General features: G+C 39.2%; 1 protein-coding gene and 1 long non-coding RNA gene across 4 annotated transcripts in view; one reads left to right on the forward strand and one right to left on the reverse strand.

Moving 5' to 3' along the window:
* LOC309631856 overlaps window positions 1-19,413 on the forward strand; it is a 916,236-nt gene that overhangs the window by 197,856 nt on the left and 698,967 nt on the right. The window lies entirely within an intron of this gene.
* The window catches only part of DNAH11 (dynein axonemal heavy chain 11), a 318,101-nt gene that overhangs the window by 29,169 nt on the left and 269,519 nt on the right, over window positions 1-19,413 (reverse strand). For all 3 annotated transcript variants that reach the window (XM_082398151.1, XM_082398152.1, XM_082398153.1), the window contains exons 66-73: window positions 17,325-17,529; window positions 16,231-16,395; window positions 14,407-14,547; window positions 9,280-9,450; window positions 6,141-6,263; window positions 2,397-2,590; window positions 1,082-1,230; window positions 104-231 (exon numbers count right to left, since the gene is read on the reverse strand). In XM_082398151.1, coding sequence (XP_082254277.1) covers window positions 104-231; window positions 1,082-1,230; window positions 2,397-2,590; window positions 6,141-6,263; window positions 9,280-9,450; window positions 14,407-14,547; window positions 16,231-16,395; window positions 17,325-17,529 — 1,276 coding nt within the window. The remainder of the gene's footprint in view (window positions 1-103; window positions 232-1,081; window positions 1,231-2,396; window positions 2,591-6,140; window positions 6,264-9,279; window positions 9,451-14,406; window positions 14,548-16,230; window positions 16,396-17,324; window positions 17,530-19,413) is intronic.

Raw genomic sequence — 19,413 nt, forward strand, 5'->3', positions numbered from 1 at the left:
TCACCGTGTGCTGTGTGAAAGGCTCATTCCCACTGGGCAGGGGTGCTCTGCACCGCCCGTCCATGTTCACTCCCAGTGTTTTCAGGAAAACCTAATTACTCACTTGGAGTATGACCCAGTGTCCTCCTCTGGAAGCTTTCTCCAGGGCCATTTCTGCCACCATCTCCTGACCTTGTCCTAAAGACACATTGTGGAATTTTCCGGAGTCAGTTGTAAACCCAAGTCTTTTGCCTGTGGGAGGACACAACATGGCGAGAGGAAAAGTGAACCAAGGCGAGGTGAGAAGAGTCTGAAATCCTGTGGTCCGACATCCATCTGTGGTTACTACTGCCACCTTCCAGGTCACTTTCCTGAAGAATCCGAACTAAACCTCTGTCGTTTCAACAAGCATCATTTCAAGCTCTCAGCAGCTGCCTCCTCACAAGCATTTGCAAAACCTATGGAAACCAGTTCCTCTGGTTTTGTGGTAATAAAGCTTTTGACATTTTGATAGATGGCAAGCATTGTTACTGAGCTTTACAAACTCTTGCAGGAGTAGCAACGCATTGCCCTCATATAAAGGAGCAACATGGGGTAGATATCACATCATTTTTTGACCGGATTGGCTCATTGGGTAAATGCAGGAGCCCCTCACCTTGTGAAGCTGTGCTTGAATCCAGCACAGTCAGGTCACAGCTCTATTAACCTGGAATTCTCCGTGCAGGTCGTGGGGAATAGTAATCCAAAGCACAAAGCGACAGTGCCTTTCACAATCAAATAGACTTGCTCTAATGACCATTATTTAGTCCCAGGGGGCACAAGATTACAAGAGCATGGAGAAAATTGCCCTCTGGCCCCCATCTAGTCAAAAGGTGGAGAACAGTACAAAAGAAACTTGCATTATGCCAACCAGAGGAATGTTCCATTTAAACATTTCTCCAGACTACAGTGTTATTAACCTTACATTTTCCATACACTCAATCTCCAACAAATGAGAAAGAAAAAAAAAAGCAACTAAGATAACTATGAGCTGAACGGAAGGCTGCGTTGGCGATGGGTGAGAGGCAGGGCTGAATGGCCAGCCTCCCGTCTGTCCACTCACCAAGGATCTCTAGGTCTTTGAGGGCATCTACCCCTGGGGAGAGGATGAAGAATACTGGGGTGGCTGGGCTGCTTTCTTCAAATGCTTTAACTAAGTCCAGTCTGGTTCTCTCCACATACTTTGCACCCAGTTTTTCCTCCACGAAATTCCTGTAAAAAGAATAATGCCAAAGACAGGATCAGTGCTTCTGACCTTGAAAACTGTCACAGCTTGAATCAGCTTAAACCACAGGCACGGGAAGGAAGCAAACTATGTTTATGACACGAGATGTTTTGTAAGAATGACAGTATGAATCCAAACTAGATTTATGCAGTTGAGTCCGTGAAATCCCTCTCTGCTTTAGAAGCTCTGAAAATCAGAAGCCTACATTCCATTTTGGGGGGCTACTGAGACTCTCCTCTGAGAACCATCAGCTGCCTGCCTATGGCTTTGTATCCCCCAAATCCCCTACCAGAGCCCCCGTTACTTATTAACAGTTCACTAGATTTGCCACAGCGCAATTTTCCAGCCTGTTGGGCTTCTCATGAATATACAAATGCTTTTTGGGGTGTTTCTAACACAGGGAAGCTCAATTAAGCAGGGATTATTTGCCAGCAGCATCAGATTTAGGAGAAAGTAAGGACTACTAAACAGAATTAACTTGTAAAGTAGGGTGTGGCAGGGGCTTCTGCAAAGAGAAAATTGGCTGAATAGACAAAACAAAGGAAAAAACCTGAGGCAAGTGAATGCTGCTGAGGAAAAAGCAGCTGCTAGGGAAGGAACCTGAGAACTCTTTGTTGAATTCAAATTAGAATTAAGCACCATATTACCATTTAGAAGCCAAAAGGGCAAAGGAAAGGGACACTTAAACCAAGATGTAGACAGGCATTTCTGCTTTTAAATCCTGTTGCTTGTAAAGTTATAGGACTATGAGTGAATCCACGAAAGGCATTCATTTTTTGTTTGATGTGCAAAATCTTTGGAGCCAAAGGGCTGCTCTAAATAAAAACAATGGGAATCACACTTGGATAATGCATGTTCCTGGCCTCTGAACTCTGCCAGCTCTCTTCCTAGAATATTTCCACAGGTTCCCTGTTTCCCCTATTGATTTCAGAATTAAGCTTTTCAGGAAGAATACGCTCAGTCTGCCGACAGACTAGCACACCGTTCCGTGTTTAGCAGATCTGAACAAAAGTAGTGATTGCAGTGTAAAAATGTCTGCAGAATCACTTTTCATGAACATGAACCATAAATGCCTCCACCAGATACGTCTAATCCTTAAGACCAAGTGTCCTCTAGGTTAACTTGCATTTCCCAAAGTGCTAACTGCACCCACCTGAGAGCATATGTCATTCTGTCAGGGCGCACTGCTCTCAAAATAATCAGCTTCTGTATTAAACTTTTCTTCTTCCATTCCTGTGGTAACTTTTCTTTTTCTGGACACTCGGATTCTGCCCACTTCCTCCACTGCTTGGCTGATCCTTCCACATCTCGGTCTAGGCCTTGGAACTCTTCCATGAGGGCTACTGCCTGTAATACAGCGGGGGAACAGATGGGAATGGGGTGTATAATAGCTTAGAGTTTGAGATAAAGATGAATGTATCAAACGCTGTGTAAGTAATTTGTGCTGGATAGTGTTCGTTTCCTCTCTAGATTTACTCTGTACCCTTTCCTGCCCTGCAAAGAGGGTGATTGCTAAGGATGACTTGAACAAAGCTCCCTGGTTCTCTGGCCTGGTTGGGTTCCAACCAGTGGAACCCAATAGGAAGCAGTGGCAAGAGGGTTGGAGAAGAGAGGTGAGGGTATTTCTTCCCCAGCTCTTTCCTGTGGTGGCATAGTTTGGCAGTGGCTATGTTTCTTTACAGAATGCCACAGTTCCAAAGGTAGGCTCTCTCCCATAACTTCATTTCTCAGTAGTTTCAGTAACTGCCCCTTTTCCACCTTTTTCCATCCCCATCCCTGGTTTGTCCCCTCATCTTTACTCCCATACTATAAAAATACACTCTTTGTTCAACTTTTCTTAAAAATCACACTTTCATGTGCCATTTGTTTTCTGCCGAGAGCCTGACTGATACACAACTGAACTTGAACTTATAATTCTAAAGTAATAGTCTAATTAAAATTTCTATTAAAAAATAAAACCTAGGGGACTTCCCTGGTGGTCCAGTGGTAAAGATTCCGCCTTCCAATGCAGGGGACGCGGGTTCAACCCCTGGTCGGGGAACTAAGATCCTACATGCCACGGGGCAACTGAGCCTGCTTACCGCAAACTACAGAGCCCACGTGTCCTGGAGCCCGCGCGCCACAACTTGAGAAGAGAAAACCCGCACGTCACAACTAGAGAGAAGCCCGTGCGCTGCAGCAGAGAGCCCACGCAGACAAACAAACAAATATTTAAAAAATCTAAACACACTAAAAATAAGGAATAACATTTATTTTTAATACATAGAAATGTTTCTGCTTTGGAAAAAAGAGTAGGGTGAAACTTAGCCTATGATGAGCATCTCTGAGGAATTCCAGAGCCTCAGAGAATAAACTTTTAATAATAGGATCTTCTAACAGAAAAATGGAATAAGGATTGATGATTGGGGTTGAAGAATACTACCAGTTTTTCCTCTACAGCATTCTGCACTGCTTAAACATTTTACAATGATAGTAAATTACTATACTGCTGTATAAATTAACAAAACTATTTTGAAAAAGCAGAGAAATATTATAAAAAAGAAAACAAAATAAAGAAACTAGATTCAGGTCAACTGAAAAAAGATTATTCATTGGGTTGACCAAAAAGTGCCTTTGTTTTTTAAGTAAAAATAAAAGACACATTTTTCATGTTCCCCAAGAACTTTGTTGAACAACGTATTCACCCTTTTGTTCTATTACCTTCTGCCATTTTTCAGGCAACTTCATAATTCCATCTTCCCAAAACTTTTACCTTTTTGAACAAAGAACTGTTCCAGGTGCCTTTTATAGTCTCCCAGGGAATTGAAAATTTTTCCGTTAAGAGAATTTTGTAAACATGGAAATCTGAAGGTGCAATGTCTGGTGAATACGGCTGATGAATCAGAACTTCCCAGCCAGGCTGTAACAGTTTTTGCCTGGTCATCAGAGAAACATGCGGTCTTGCGTTATCCTGATGGAAGATTATGCGTTTCCTGTTGACTAATTCTGGATGCTTTTCATCGAGTGCTGCTTTCAGTTGGTCTAACTGGGAGCAGTACCTGTTGGAATTAATCGTTTGGTTTTCTGGAAGGATCTCATGATAGAAGACACTCCCTTCCAATCCCACCATATACACAACATCACCTTCTTTGGATGAAGGAAGACTGGCCTTTGGTGTGGTTGGTGGTGGTTCATTTCACTTGCCCCACGATCTCTTCCATTCCGCATTACTGTACAGTATCCACTTTTCATTGCCCGTCACAATTTGTTTTAAAAACGGAACATTTTCATTACGTTTAAGTAGAGAATCGCTTGGGGAAGTACGGTCAAGGTTTTTTTTTTGCTTAACTTATGTAGAACCCAAACATTAAAGCAATTAACATAACCAAGCAGGGGCAAATGACTTTCAGTGCTTGATTTGGATATTCTGAGTATGTTGGCTACCTCCCGCGTGGTATAATGTTGATTGTTCTCAGTTAACGTCTCGATTTGATCGCTATCAACTTCAACTGGTCCACCCGACTGTGGAGCATCGTCCAGCGAGAAATCTCCAGCACGAAACTTTGCAAAACACTTTTGACACGTTCGATCAGTCACAGCACCTTCTCCATACACTGCACAAATCTTTTTTTTTCATTTCGGTTGCATTTTTACCTTTCTTGAAATAATAAAGCATAATATGCTGAAAATGTTGCTTTTTTTCTTCCATCTTTAATATTAAAATGGCTACACAAAAATTCACCAATTTTTAAAAATTAATTAATTTCTTTTTGGCTTTGTTGGGTCTTCATTGCTGCACGCAGGCTTTCTTTAGTTGTGGCAAGCAAGAGCTACTCTTTGTTGTGGTGCGCAAGCTTCTCATTGCAGTGGCTTCTCTTGTTGCAGAGCACGGGCTCTAGGCGCGCGGGATTCAGTAGTTGTGGCAGGCAGGCTCAGTAGTTGTGGCTTGCGGGCTCCAGAGTGCAGGCTCAGTAGTTGTGGCGCACGGGCTTAGTTGCTCCCTGGCATGTGGGATCTTCCCAGACCAGGGCTCGAACCCGTGTCTCCTGCATTGGCAGGCGGATTCTCAACCACTGCACCACCAGGGAAGCCCCAAATTCACCAATTCTGATAAGTCTTTTTGGAAAAATTAATTATTTATTTAATTAATTAATTTCTTTTTGGCTTTGTTGGGTCTTCGTTGCTGCGCGCGGACTTTCTCTAGTTGTGGTGAGCGGGAGCTACTCTTCGTTGCGGTGCGCGGGCTTCTCGTTGCGGTGGCTTCTCTTGTTGCGGAGCATGGGCTCTAGGCATGCAGGCTTCAGTAGTTGTGGTTCACGGGCTCTAGAGCGCAGGCCCAGTAGTTGTGGCGCATGGGCTTAGTAGCTCTGCAGCATGTGGGATCTTCCGGGACCAGGGCTCGAACCTGTGTCTCCTGCATTGGCAGGCAGATTCTTAACCACTGTGCCACCAGGGAAGCCCGATAAGTCTTCTTTTTTAAATGCACGCTGATATGACAGCTGTCACATACAATCTAACAAAATGTTTTTGAATGAAGTTAAAGACAACTAAGTGCTACTAGAGCCATTTACGGAAAAAAATGAATGAACCTTTTGGCCAACCCAATATATTCCTCGACTTTAACCAAAGCTCCTATACATTATACATATTTATTAACAACTTTCCCATCCATAAATAGGTCACAAGTTCCTTTACTTCCAAATAAGAAAAGGGAAACTAGTAGATGTTTGTGGAAATGTAAATTGGTGCAGCCACTATGGAAAAGAGTACGGAAAGTTCTTCAAAAAATTAAAGATAGCATATATCTACAACTGAAATGGTGTATATCACCTGTATTTTTTAAACTACATTTCTACATTTTAGAGAACAGAGATTTGAAACAAGATTTAGCAATTGAAAAATCATGTTCCTAACATACCTTAATAGCGCTCCATGACTGATTAGTTAGGAAGTCAACAGGACTCACGTACGCATATTCAACTGTGAACCGAAGCAGGAAATCCAATTCAAGAGGATCTATCTCTTTCTTTCTCAGCAAAATCTTGAGAGTACACAAAATTGAAAAGGTCATTTGGCTTGCATCAAAATCAAGGAAGCAGTCACTACTTGATAGATATGATCGAACAGGCAGAAGTAAGTCTTCTGAGAATTCCTATAGATATATATCTGTTCTGTAGTTGAAATAAGGAATCTTAGATTATGCTCATGATCTCAAAGTCTTGATTGGAAATCTAATAGCAAATAATTACGAAGCCTGGTTTATTTCAATTTTAATACCTGTGCCTATTAGCAGCATATTTGAAATATGCTTTCATATTTAGCCTTCTACTGTTAGATCAAACTTGTCTTGAAACTTGTTATACAAATTGAGAAAGCTTCAGATGACTATGGATTGAATTACTAAACAAAAGATAAAACTAGTATTGTAAGTTAGTCCTGGTACAGAAATTATATCCAATAAACTGCAAGATGTATAAAAGATTTTTCCTATATGTGAGATTATGTTGAGAAAAACTGGAAATTGTTGTAATACAGATACAACTAAACAAACACATCACGAACTGAAACTTTAGACATTTTGGTTACAGAACTGTTAAGGAGTCCACAGAACACTTGAGTGGAGGGCACAAATGAAATAGTTCTAATTTCCTCATAAAAACTGTAACACCTTATAAAATTAAGCAGGTAAAATGTTTGAGGTTTGTGCTATTTAAAAATTCTAGATATTTTCAAAATGCATTATGGGTGGTAATGTATCAAAATATTATTTTATTGGATAATTTTTCTTAATTCAATTTGATTTATTTCAACAAACAAGAAATTGTCCACATATATATGAAGCTTTGATTTATGTAGACTGTCAGTATTTCAGATAGATTATAAATTATCTAGATATTCTAAAAAGAAGTTTTAAATAGACGTGCACGCATGTGTATGCATGTCATGTTTTATCATCCCTGGTCCATTACTGTTCATGAATAATATGTATAAACACAAAAATTTCAGCAAAACCCACAAACAATCTGATTTAAAAATGGGCAGAGGCACTGAATAGGCATTCTACCAAAGAAGGCATACAAATGGCTGACAGATACATGAAAAAGTGTTCAACATCACTAATCATCAGAGAAATGCAAATCAAAACCACATGAGATATCACCTCACACCTGTTAGGATGGCTATTAGCAAAAAGACAAGAGATGACAAATGCTGGTGAGGATGTGTACACTGTTGGTGGGAATGTAAATTGGTGTAGCTACTATGGAAAATTGTATGGAGGTTCCTCAAAAAATTAAAACTACAACTATTACAGAATCCAGCAGTTCTACTTCTGGGTGTATATTCATAGGAAATGAAATCACTATCTCAAAAAGATATCTGTACTATGTTCATTGCAGCATTATTTACAATAGCCAAGACATAAAAACAACCTAAGTGTCCATATATGGATGAACGGATGAAGAAAATGTGGTATATATATGTGTGTGTGTGTGCATGTGTGTGTATAATGCATATATATGTACACACATATATACAATGGAATATTATTCAGCCATAAAAAGAAGGAAATCCTGTCATTTGCAACAATAAGGATGGACCTTTAGGGCATTATGCTAAGGAAAAAAGTCACACAGAGAAAGATAAACACTGTATGATCTCACTTTTATGTGGAATCTTAAAAAACAGAATCACAGATACAGAGAACAAACTGGTGGTTGTCAGAGGTGGGTGCTGAGGGGTGTAGAAATGGATGAAGCTAGTCAAAAGGTATAAACTTTCAGTTATAAGTCCTGGGATGTAATGTACAGCATGGTGACTATAGTTAACACTACTGTATTGTATATTCGAAAGTTGCTAAAAGAGTAAATCTTAAAAGTTCTCATCATGGAAAAAAAAATGTAACTATATATGGTGACGAATGTTACCTAGACTTATTGGGTAATCATTTCATATACATATACATATATAAGATCATCATTGAACACATAATACATTATGTGTCAATTATATCTCAATAAAATTGGGAGAAAATTAAAAAGAAATATTTCGTTTTGTAATGCATTACTCCTGTTTATCACATACATTATAAAATGATTACACCCATATATTACTTTTTTAACCCAAAGGAATCTATTAATACCAAAAGTATTGAAAGAAGTGCTAATTTATCACTATTAACAGCAGGTATTTTATTTCATTATATTTATTTTTTTAACATCTTTATTGGCATATAATTGCTTTACAATGTTGTGTTAGTTTCTGCTTTATAACAAAGTGAATCAGCTATATGCATACACATATCCCCATATCCCCTCCCTCTTGCGTCTCCCTCCCACCCTCCCTATCCCACTCTTCTAGGTGGTCACAAGGCACCGAGCTGATCTCCCTGAACAGCAGGTATTTTAAAATGCCTTCTTTGAGCAAGGCACTTGGGAGGACACAAAAGAAATGATATCTTTCATCACGATTTGAACTGATAGAAAAAGTTATACAGTAAATGAACTAATAAAAGGACCACATTCTTATTTCATCTAGGAATGTGGTCCTCAATGTTTCTTTCTCATCACGGGCACTTTTATTTAAACAGGACCTATTGCAGAAGTCCACATCAAAAAGAGTAAAAGGGTAGTCGGTCTCACTGAAGGTAGGAGTGTGAAATGTGGAGCTCCCTTCACCCATTCACTGTTTTTTAAAGGGGCTCTGAAAATCTCCTAGGAGCACTCAGATCTGGAAAGCTGAGCTTGAGATTCTCTCCAAGGAACTCCCCGGTAGTACCTGGGAGGTGTGTACAGGACCTGGGAAGGTGAGGCCAATGTCTCATTGACCTGTTTTTCAGGATGACAGCTGATGTGGCTGCCCAAAGCGCAAACCCACCCAAACCGATGCACCCTGACCTACTAGCAGGTTGTCACATGCCCAAGTTCCCTCTGGGAAATGGAAACTCTCCTCATGCTGCGAAGAGCTTCCAAAAAAACTTCCCTTCAGCAGCAGTACATAATAAACAGAGATGCGTGACTTTGGTTCTGGGGCTGCTTTTGAGTGACTGATTTCCTTACCTGAAAAGCCATCTGGGACAGGAAGGTGAGCTTGTCCTTCTCAAACAGCGCCTGGCTGGTGTAGAGGAAGACGGCGTGGGTGATGCTCTCGGTCAGGACTGAGATGCGTCCCGGCGTGTCCTCCACCTTGTCAGCCTGCTCGATGGCTCTGTGGAACAGCGTGTTGAAAGCCTGGGGAATACAAGTGACCGTTAAAGGGTGACAACTGGTGGCTGGAGGTCTAGCTAGTCTCAGGCACACAGGCTACAGTTTATCTATGGGGAGAGAGAACAGGACGGGTTTTTACAAGGATTCTATGAGCTCTTAGAACAGCTTCCGGCACATGGTAAGTGCTCATTGAAAGTTTGCTGCCATTACTATTATTTTTAACATTATTTCATAAAATCTACCCACATTTCCTCCTTAACCAATTGAATTGCACTGTCCTCTCTTCTTCTACCCATGCGCTTTTAAAAAATTTATATTTTTACTTTTAATTGTGGTAAAATACTCAAAGTGTAAATTTACTGTCTTAATAGTTTTAAGTGTACCGTTAAGTAGTATTAAGTATTTTCACATTGTGGTACAACCAATCTCCAAAATGTTTTCTTCTTGAACAACTGAAACACTGTTCAACAACTCATTTAAAAAACTCTTTTAATTATAACTGCCTATTCCCTCTCCCCCCAGCCCTTGGCAATTACTGTTCCACATTCTGTTTCTATAAGTTTGACTGCTCTAGATACCTAATACAGTGGAATTACATAGTATTTGTCTTATTGTGACAGGCTTGATTCACTTAGTATAATGTCTTCAACATTCATCTATGTTGTAGCATGTGTCAGAATTTAGCCTTCCTTTTTAAGGCTAAATAATATTCCATTGTGTGTATGTACAACATTTTATTTACCTGTTCATCCAGTGATGGACATTGGGTTTGCTTCCACCTTTTGTCTGTCGTGAATAATGCTATGATCATGGGTGTACAAACATCTCTTTGAGACCATATTTCAATTCTTTTGGGTATATGTCTAGAAGTGGAAATGCTGAATCGTATGGCAATTTTTTTAAAAGAACTGTCATATTGTTTTCCAAAGTAATTGCACCATTTTACAATCCTACCAACAGTTCACAAGGGTTCCAATTTCTCCAGATAGTTGCCAACACTTGGTATTTTCTTTCTTTCTTTTTCTTTTCTTTAATATTGTAGCTATCTTAATAGTTGTGAAATGGTATCTCATTGTGATTTTGATTTGCATTTTCCTAAAGATTAGTGATGTTGAGCATCTTTTCAAATGCTTGTTGGTCATTTGTATGTCTTCTTTGGAAAAATGTCTATTCAAGTTCTTTGCCCATTTTTTAACAGGTTATCTTTTTGTTTCTGTTATTCCACCCATGTACTTTTGTGATCCCCTTTGATTATCTTTTTCCTTTTAAAATCACTCAATATTTCTTTCTTACTCCATTGTATGCCTTGGTAACAATGAGGCTGAATAGATTTTTACATATATCTATATATATTTAAATACATAGGTAAATATATCCAAATATCTATATCTATAAACAGATATAACATAAAATATTAAATTTTTTGACTGGTGGACAGGGACCTAAGACCACAGACTGATTGGTCTTGAATTATGTATATTTGACTGAAAGTAAAACCCTACAATGACAGACATATAGTAAATATTGGTAAGAAGGTATTAACAAAGTACTCATTTAATATTTACATTTTAAAATCAAATTTTAATTTATAAAAAATAAAATGCACCATTAAGTATACAGATCGAGTTTTAACAAATGTATATACTTCCGTAACAATCACTGCAATCAAAATGTAGAAACGTTCTATTCATGTCACCCCCCCAGAAGTTCTCATGTGCCTCTCTGCAATCCATTCCCACCATGATACCTACCCCTGCCCACTGCTGAATGTTTCTGTCACACCAGATTCATTTTAGGATCATATAAGTATGTACTTGTAGTACTTTGTTTTTGAGTGGACATATGTTTGCATTTCCTTTGGGTAAATACTTAGAGTAAAAATTTTAGGATCATCTTGTAAGTGTATGTATAACTTTATGAGAAACTAACAAATTGTTTTCCAAAATGGTTTTAACACTTTGCATCCCCACCAGCAACATGAAAGAGGTGCAGTACCACATTGGTGCTAACACTTGTTACTGACAGTCTTGTAAAATTTTAGCCATTCTATTGGGTATACAGTAATACGTCATTCTGCTTTTACTTTGCATTTCTCTGATGACTGCTGAGCATCTTCAAAATGTGCTTAGGGGCAATACTTATGTCTTAGTATACATGCACAAACCTTTCTATTTTTTTAATTGCATTGTCTTACTATTGAGTTTTCTATTCTGATATAAGTTCTTTGTTAAATATGTGTATTGGAAATAACTTACTGGTCTATGGCTTGTCTTTTCATTTTCTTCATGTCTTTTCAAGACGATAAATTTTTAATTTGATAAGGTTCAATTTATCAATTTTTTTCTTTCTCTGGTATCCTAAGAATAAATCTTTGCCTAACCCAAAACCCGAACATTTTCTTCTATTGTTCTCCTAGAAATTTTATAGTTTAGCTTATTCATTTTGAGCTCATTTTGTATATAGAGTAATGTAGTGGCTGAGGTTCATTTTATTCCAAGTGGATATCCAGTCGTCCCGGCACCACTTGTTGTAAAAACTGTCCCCTCCTCATTGAATTGTCTTGGCATTCACTGCGAAAAATCAGTTGACCATACATTTGTGGGTCTGCTTCTGGACTGTCTATTCTGTGCCATTGATCAGTGTATTTTTCTTTAGGCCAATCAGTGTAATAAGTCTCAAAATCATGTACTGTAAGTCTTCCAAATTTGTTCTTCTTTTTCATTATTTAGTTATTTTTAAATCCTTTGCATTTCTACACAAATTTTAGAATCAGTTTGCCAATTTCGACAAAAAAAGGCTTCTTGGATTTTGATTAAGACTGAATTAAAACTGTAGATTAATTTGGAGAGAACTGAAATCTTAATAATATTGACTGTTCCAAGCCATAAACATGGTCTCTCTCACCATTTAGTTAGACCTCCTTTAATTTTCTTAACCATGTTTTGTAGCTTTTAGTATGCAGATTTGTATTTGTTTTGCTAAAATTATCCCTAAGAGTTCCAAGATTTTGGAAGCTATTGTAAATAGTATTGAGGTATTACTTTTTATTTTTCAATTGTTTGTTCCTCATATATAGAAATACAATCCTGCCATCTTGCTAAAAACTCACTTCAGCTTTTTTGTAGGTTTCTTATGATTTTCTACATACATGGTCAGGTCATCTGTGGAAAAAAAAAGACAGTTTTTCTCCTTCTTTTAAAATTTCTGTGTCTTTTATTGTATTACTTCACTGGCTATAACCTCCAGTGCAGTACTGAATAGAAGTGTTAAGAGAAGACATCATTATTTTGTTCCTGATCTTAGGGGAAAGCATTCAATTTTTCAACATTAAGTATAATGTTAGCTGAAAATTTTTACAGATGCCCTTTATCACACAGAGAAGTTACCATCTATTCCCAGTTTGCTCAGTTTTTATTTTTTCTTTTTTAACCAGGTGTTGAAATTTGTCAAGGTCTTTGTCTGTATCCATTGAAATTATTATATGATTTTTCTCTTTTTTATTCTATTAATATGAAGAATTACATTGTGTGGTTTTTTAATGTTTAATCAACTTGCATTCCTGGCATAAATCCCACTTGAGCATAATAGATTATGCTGGCGGGGGGCTGCTCTGTAGTTTTCTTTCCTTGTAATACCTTAGTCTAGTTTTGGTAGTTGAGTAGTCCTGGGCTGTTTTATTTTTCTCCTACCCTGCAGCTGTTCTAAAATCCAACCCCACTGTGCTTCTCAGAATTTCTGCACGTGTTTCACATTACTAGACACTTGCTAGTTATTCTTGACTCTTCCATTTTATTATTGCCCATATCCAATCCATCTCCAAGGGATGATTATTCTAGCTTCAAACCATAAGTCTATTTTCACTTCTGAGTCTTCTGCCGTCATGGCAGTCACCTGCTTATAGCCTTTCAATGGCTTCTTTTTGCCCACACGTTGTAATCCAAACTCCCCAGCATAGACATCATGTGATCTAGACCCTCCTACCTCTCAGGACTCATGTCTTGCCATCTTCTCCCTCACTCATTACCCTCCAGCCACATAGATTCATTCACCTGGAATCTCGACAACTCTTTCCTGTCTCACACATCCTTTTTTTCTCCAAACACTCTTTACACAGCCAAATCCTATGTAAACTTTAGGAATCAGCTATAATCTCACTTCCTCTGAGGCCTTCCCTGAGCCCCCAGTAAAACAGCCCCTCCATCCCTACTGTTCTCTCACATTGTATTTGTCACTTTTATACACACACACATCCACATATCTCCACTCATATCTGTGTTTTCCAAACTGTACACTCAGTAACCAGCACAGCATCTGGCACTATGATTGATCTCAATAGCTATTTGTTTAAAAACTGAATGATAGAATGAATGAATACTGCCCAGAGGCAGAATGGTACAAAGTAAAGAGCATGGGCTTTGGAATCAGCCTTGGGTTCAAATCCTGACTCTTACAATTATGAAATGTGAATTCTTCGGCAATTTATTTAAAATCTGAACATGTTAGTTTTTTAAATAGGGATAAAATACTTTAATGGGATGTTTCAGGCATAAGAATGAACCAAAGTATGAAAGTGCCTTGCATGTAACAGTGGCTCAATCAATAGTTATTCTCACTTTTTATCCCTCTATACCAAAATAAAATGCGAAATCTTTTTATGAAACATGTACACTTTCATAAGGAAAGTAGAGGAGCCTCCAGGAGAATTCCCTTATATATATTAAACTCCTTAAGACTCTGCTTAAGAACAAAAACTATGTACTGTGGTGTTGCATAGTTTAATTATCTCAAAGCCTTATTGAAAATTATAAATGAAAGTTACTGAGAAAGTGAGGATTTTTTCTTGGTCTTGTTTTTGTTTTGCTAGCTAGGTCCTGGAGACTCCTTACTGGATGCAGTGATTGCTTAAAAATAGATTCTAAACTTCCAGAAACAAGTTGAACTCCTCAAGTTTAAATTTTTTCTTAGCCTAGTCATCATTACCTTCAAAGAGAATTGATAGATGGGGTTGATTTTTCTGAGGTCGTTAATAACAAAATAAAGCAGAGATGCTCTTGCTGCCACTGGTCTGTAACATTGTCGGGCCTCGTTGATTTTTCTTTCATTTTCTTTAGCTTCAATCACCTATGGTGGGATCAGACAACATAAGTAACTTACTCGTCATATTGTCTATGTGATGGAAGGGACATATCTGAAATGAGAAACTAGTAGTATTAAAACAGATAACATGTATGGCATCTCTGTGCCTGGGCTTTTCTAAAATCATAAAATTCATATTTTAAAATAATCTTTTTATAAGCTGAGTTTTAAGTGAGAATGGACATAACTCTAGCTATGTTAATGATTACAGAGTAAACAAACCTGACTGTTTTTGGTTCTACAGAATTTATTCCGAGTAATGTCACCTTCCTGCCTCCCCTCTCTCTTTCAGGGGTTAATAACCCAGCTATATCACCTCCCAGGGATAGCTCTGAAAAGTCTGCTGGGTCAATTCAATGCCAATGACTTCATTAGTCAACAAGGTATACAAAAGCAGCCAAGGTCAGTAAAATATCCAACAGCCGTGCTTACTGAAAAGCCTTTATAGAAAGGCTCTCGTGACTGTCTACTTCTGACTTTGCACCAGATCACCCACAGGCTCATATAGTTGCATTTAGTTTATCTTTGTATTAGCCTCTGGGTACATTCAGAGAGATAATTAAACACACACACCATCATCAACTAACATATTCATTTTTATTCAAGACACAAACCTCTTCTATCTAGGACTACTGCTGGTCCTACGGCTTTATAAGATACAGTGTTTGTCCAACCTTTTTTTATAGACTTGATTCATCATACTTGTATGTAAAAGGAAATAAAGAAAATGTAGAGCAGACAGGGAAGTCCCGACATGGCAATATATTAGGAAGATAGGAAGAGACATTTTCAGAGACAATTAGAAGTTAACTTCAAAGCTAAGACCTAATTTACTTAATTGCTCTAATCTTTACCATTTTAGGAGCCACCTAGAATTCACTTACTTAAAAGGATAGCGTAATCTGGGATTCCATTTCCTCGCTTAAACTAAGACAAATATATTGGGTGTGTGGTGACACAGCCTTGGCTGGGTAATTAATAGATTACTTAGTAATGAGGATACCCCAGAAAGCAAATGAGGGATCCTCTCATTTTGAAACATCAGCATTTTAAGGGCTGGTGGCCACTTGTGAACGTCCAAAGTGCATGCGTAAGGCACACTGGGACACATGTTGGACGTTCAGCAGGAAGTCTACTAAATGAACATTTTTTCTAGCTTTTAGGAAATGTCACTTTCCCGGGGGAATAATGCATTTGAGAGCAGCAGGAGATCACCCCTTGCTCAGTCTCCCAGCACTGAAGGCCTGTAAACAAAACTTCAACTCTAAGTATTTCTCTAAAATGTACAACAGCCCAGGAAGCCTGTGGTGAGACTGCAGGATGTCGGTTTCCCAAAGGAGGCTAAGCCTTTTAAGATTTTAGACTACATAAGCCAGCAGGGCCCAATTTTCTTCAAATTTAGTCACTCAGGAAAAAAATAATAGCCTGACAGAGTCTAATCTGAAAGATTGGATCTTTGTTGTGTTAGGAGAAGCGCAAGTTCAACCACCTCTATCTCCATTCAGAACCCCACACAGTCCACTTTTTAAGGGCAGCTTATGAAAAGACCTGAATTCCACAAAGTGTCAGTACTCTTAGAGAATGGCCAAGTTGGATTACATTTTCACCCCGAGCACTTCATTCAAATAGGGCATTAAACCTCACCAGGCAGCCTTTGCCTTTTCCTACCTTGCACTCTACCTCCGCCGCGGTGGCCTTTGCTCTCTCCAGGCTCTCTACCAGTTTGGTGTCATCTAGAAAGCTCCCCTCTGCCGCAGAGAGACGCAGAAGGAGGTCGTCCTCCAGATACTTCAGCTCTATCTTAAAGTCATTTTGGTGCTTTGTCAAAACCAACTAAGGCAAACCAAGCAAAATGTGAGAAAGGTGATTAAATTCATGTTTTTAAGCAGAGTTTCCTTAATCATCAATTTCATGGAATCATATATAATAAAACACACTTAGCATTAAAATTGTACTAATCAAAATTTTTAAAAATTCTTTAAAAAAACATTCAGAAGGCATGGTAAGAGCTGGTTGCACTTCAGGGTCCAGAGCATGACCATATATCATATCATTCATTTAACCTATAGGAAGAAACTTCTGGTTTCTGCTTCAAATTGAAAGAGAGAAAAGTCATTATTTCCATCCTCACACAGGAAAAAAGCTAAACATAACAGCCCTTACTTAGCCATCAGAGAACATCAGAGGTCACAGGGCAACTGTCACCCTGAAAACTACAGAGATGGGCGGATACAGACAATCACGGGTTCTCAGGAACATTTAAGTAGTAATCAACTAATTCCTGGAGGCAGAGCTTGAGAGTTAAAAACTCCTGGGGGCCCAGGCAATCTCTTAGGGAGAGGAAGCCCGGGGAAGATTCCTCTATAACCTGGGCAGAGAGAAAGAGAGTCCTCTCTACCCTGATCAGAGGAAGAGACAGCTCTCTACCCTGGGCAGAGGGAAAGAGATCCCTCTCTTCCTTCTAACCTTCCAGGGCACGTACCTGCTTCTCTAGCCCTGCTTTCCATGACTAGTATGCGTCTTTGCTTGCCCTAGTCACCTGCATCAAACAAGACCTACAACGAGCCCATCTCCTGTGGCACAATCCTAACTACTTATCAGAAGTACCCTTGAGTTGCTACTTGACTGTTCAGATACACCCTCATTTTTCTCAGTTAGAATGAAAGATCCTGGAGGGCAGGCATCCCATCTTACACTCCTGTGTCTGGCACTATAATCTGTGCACTGAATAAGTGTTGGGGGGATGATTTCATAATTTTTACCTTAAGTTTCTCCAAATCTGGCCTTTCAATACTGACAACCTCTGCCAGCAGCTGGGCTTCCAGACCATCTTCTGTGACCGTGAAATTGAGGAGGGTTGTCTGAGCTTGCAATTCTGGCTTATAGTGAGGATTTGCCAGTTTTGTGTGAAGGATAAGACGAAAGTTGCGGTTAAATTCACACTCTTTATCCCCAATCTTGATATACCTAAAGGGGGCATAACAAAGACAGTCTGGAGCCTCTCATGCACCATAACTGATATGAAGGTGTCACTCCATTCCTGTATTCTAGTAATGTATATAGGCCGTAAAACCAGGTGATTCATGATTCTTCATCTACTCTCCGTTTCCCTAAAGTGTAAGAGGAATAGGAATTATCTGCGAAACCTCTATATGATTAAGTTTCTTTACGTGGAAAACGGTGATAATAGTAGTACTCACCTCATAGTGTCACTGTAACAATTAAATACAATAAATCATATAAAAAATCTATAACAGCAAATACTAACTTTATTTACTATATTATGCTTTCTGTGATTAACCTTATATTAAACATTGTTGTTCTTTAAGGATAAACTAAAATGAGTATGTATGCATTTATGTGTGTGTATGCGTATATATGTGTGTATATACACACACACGTAAAATTTATGTACATGAAAAATACACATATACTTGTCCTTAAACATGCTTAATTTAAGCCACTTAAAATTAGGCAGAAGTGATTCTTTTTTCTAAGCCCCTGTCATGTGACTATGAGTAATGGTAGCAAAAAAAATTTTTCAATAAAAATAAAAAACATACAAATCCCTTGGGCACTTTACCCAGTCCTAATACTTTTGGCACTGGCTCAGAAGCAAAGTTTAGGAAGCCTGTTGTGTGGGATGCACACACAGCATTCTTGCAAGCTCCGTCTCACACAGGGGTGGGCTCTCAGCGGCAATGCTTCTTTTTGTGTCCCTGTGCCTCCGGCCACGGGGACCCAGGAGCAGGTACTTCATCTGAGCTGTTCCAACCAGAGTAACCTTTCCTGGGATTTAGGATTGGGACAGAGAGAAGGGAGAGTTGGAATTGGAGCCTCTAAGCTTGTGATGAAGTCACTCTGTCTTGCTGGTGAACCAAGCAGCAGAGAAAGACCGTCCTGGTTGCCCAGAAAAGAAAAAGTAAACCAGTATTCAGATGAAAGAGTAACACAAAGGAAGCATGTTCTGGGCTTCCAGGTCCCCTCTTCCTTGAGGCCTGGCTGCATCTTCCCCTCAGTTGCCATGGCACCCGGCAGCCTCCTAATAGTCTCTGTTTTGCTTCACCTGGATAGATGTGGTTCCTGTAATTGCAAGCAAAGCTATGAATGAATGCAGTCTCCCCTGCCGAGGGGAGGGCCTGATTTTTCTCTACCTCAGATGCTGGTAGCTAATCCCTAAAGATGTTATCACCTGGGCTCCCTTGCCCTCCGGGTTTTGGATGGGCTTGGCCAATGGAAGAACTGGCCGGAGACAGCAGTACAGGAGGAGAGAGAGGTCCAGCGGAGCTTGCCAGCTTCAGGGCCGTGGTCTGGTGAAGGCTATGTCCTGCTATGACCCGTTCCACAGCTCTGCTTAGAGGACCTACTAATACCTTCAGGCCTAGAGGCAGTAACGGCTTCCCACTGCTGCAAATCCTATGTAGCCTTAACACCTCTACTGGGTCCCTTTACCCTTTGCTCTGCAAATTCTTTTTGTAAATAGTCACTATGTTAACTCTATCAAACAATTCCAGCCTACTTTGTGGTCTTTTTCCTGCCAGGAACCTGCTATGAGGCTCTAGCCAAGGGGAAGTTATTTTTTCACTCATGCATCAGACAGACAGAACCCATGAACGCTGGAACTTCTCAAATTCTTCCAAAAAGTGGCCTGAACTGCGTTGGAGTGAAAATTCATCTAAGGACCCTGGGAGAATGGCTGAAGCAAGGAGTATCTTCTCAGTCTCCTATTTTACCTTAAATACTTACTAAAATTCTGAATTCTTCCCTATTTAGTGTATATTTTCATTATAGAGGTATCATCATGGCAATGATAAGAATGTTACCCAAAGCCCATATTGTTTTTAATTTAAA

This window comes from Balaenoptera borealis, assembly GCF_965194805.1.
Source record: "Balaenoptera borealis genome assembly, chromosome: 7".
Taxonomy (NCBI): Eukaryota; Metazoa; Chordata; class Mammalia; order Artiodactyla; family Balaenopteridae; genus Balaenoptera; species Balaenoptera borealis.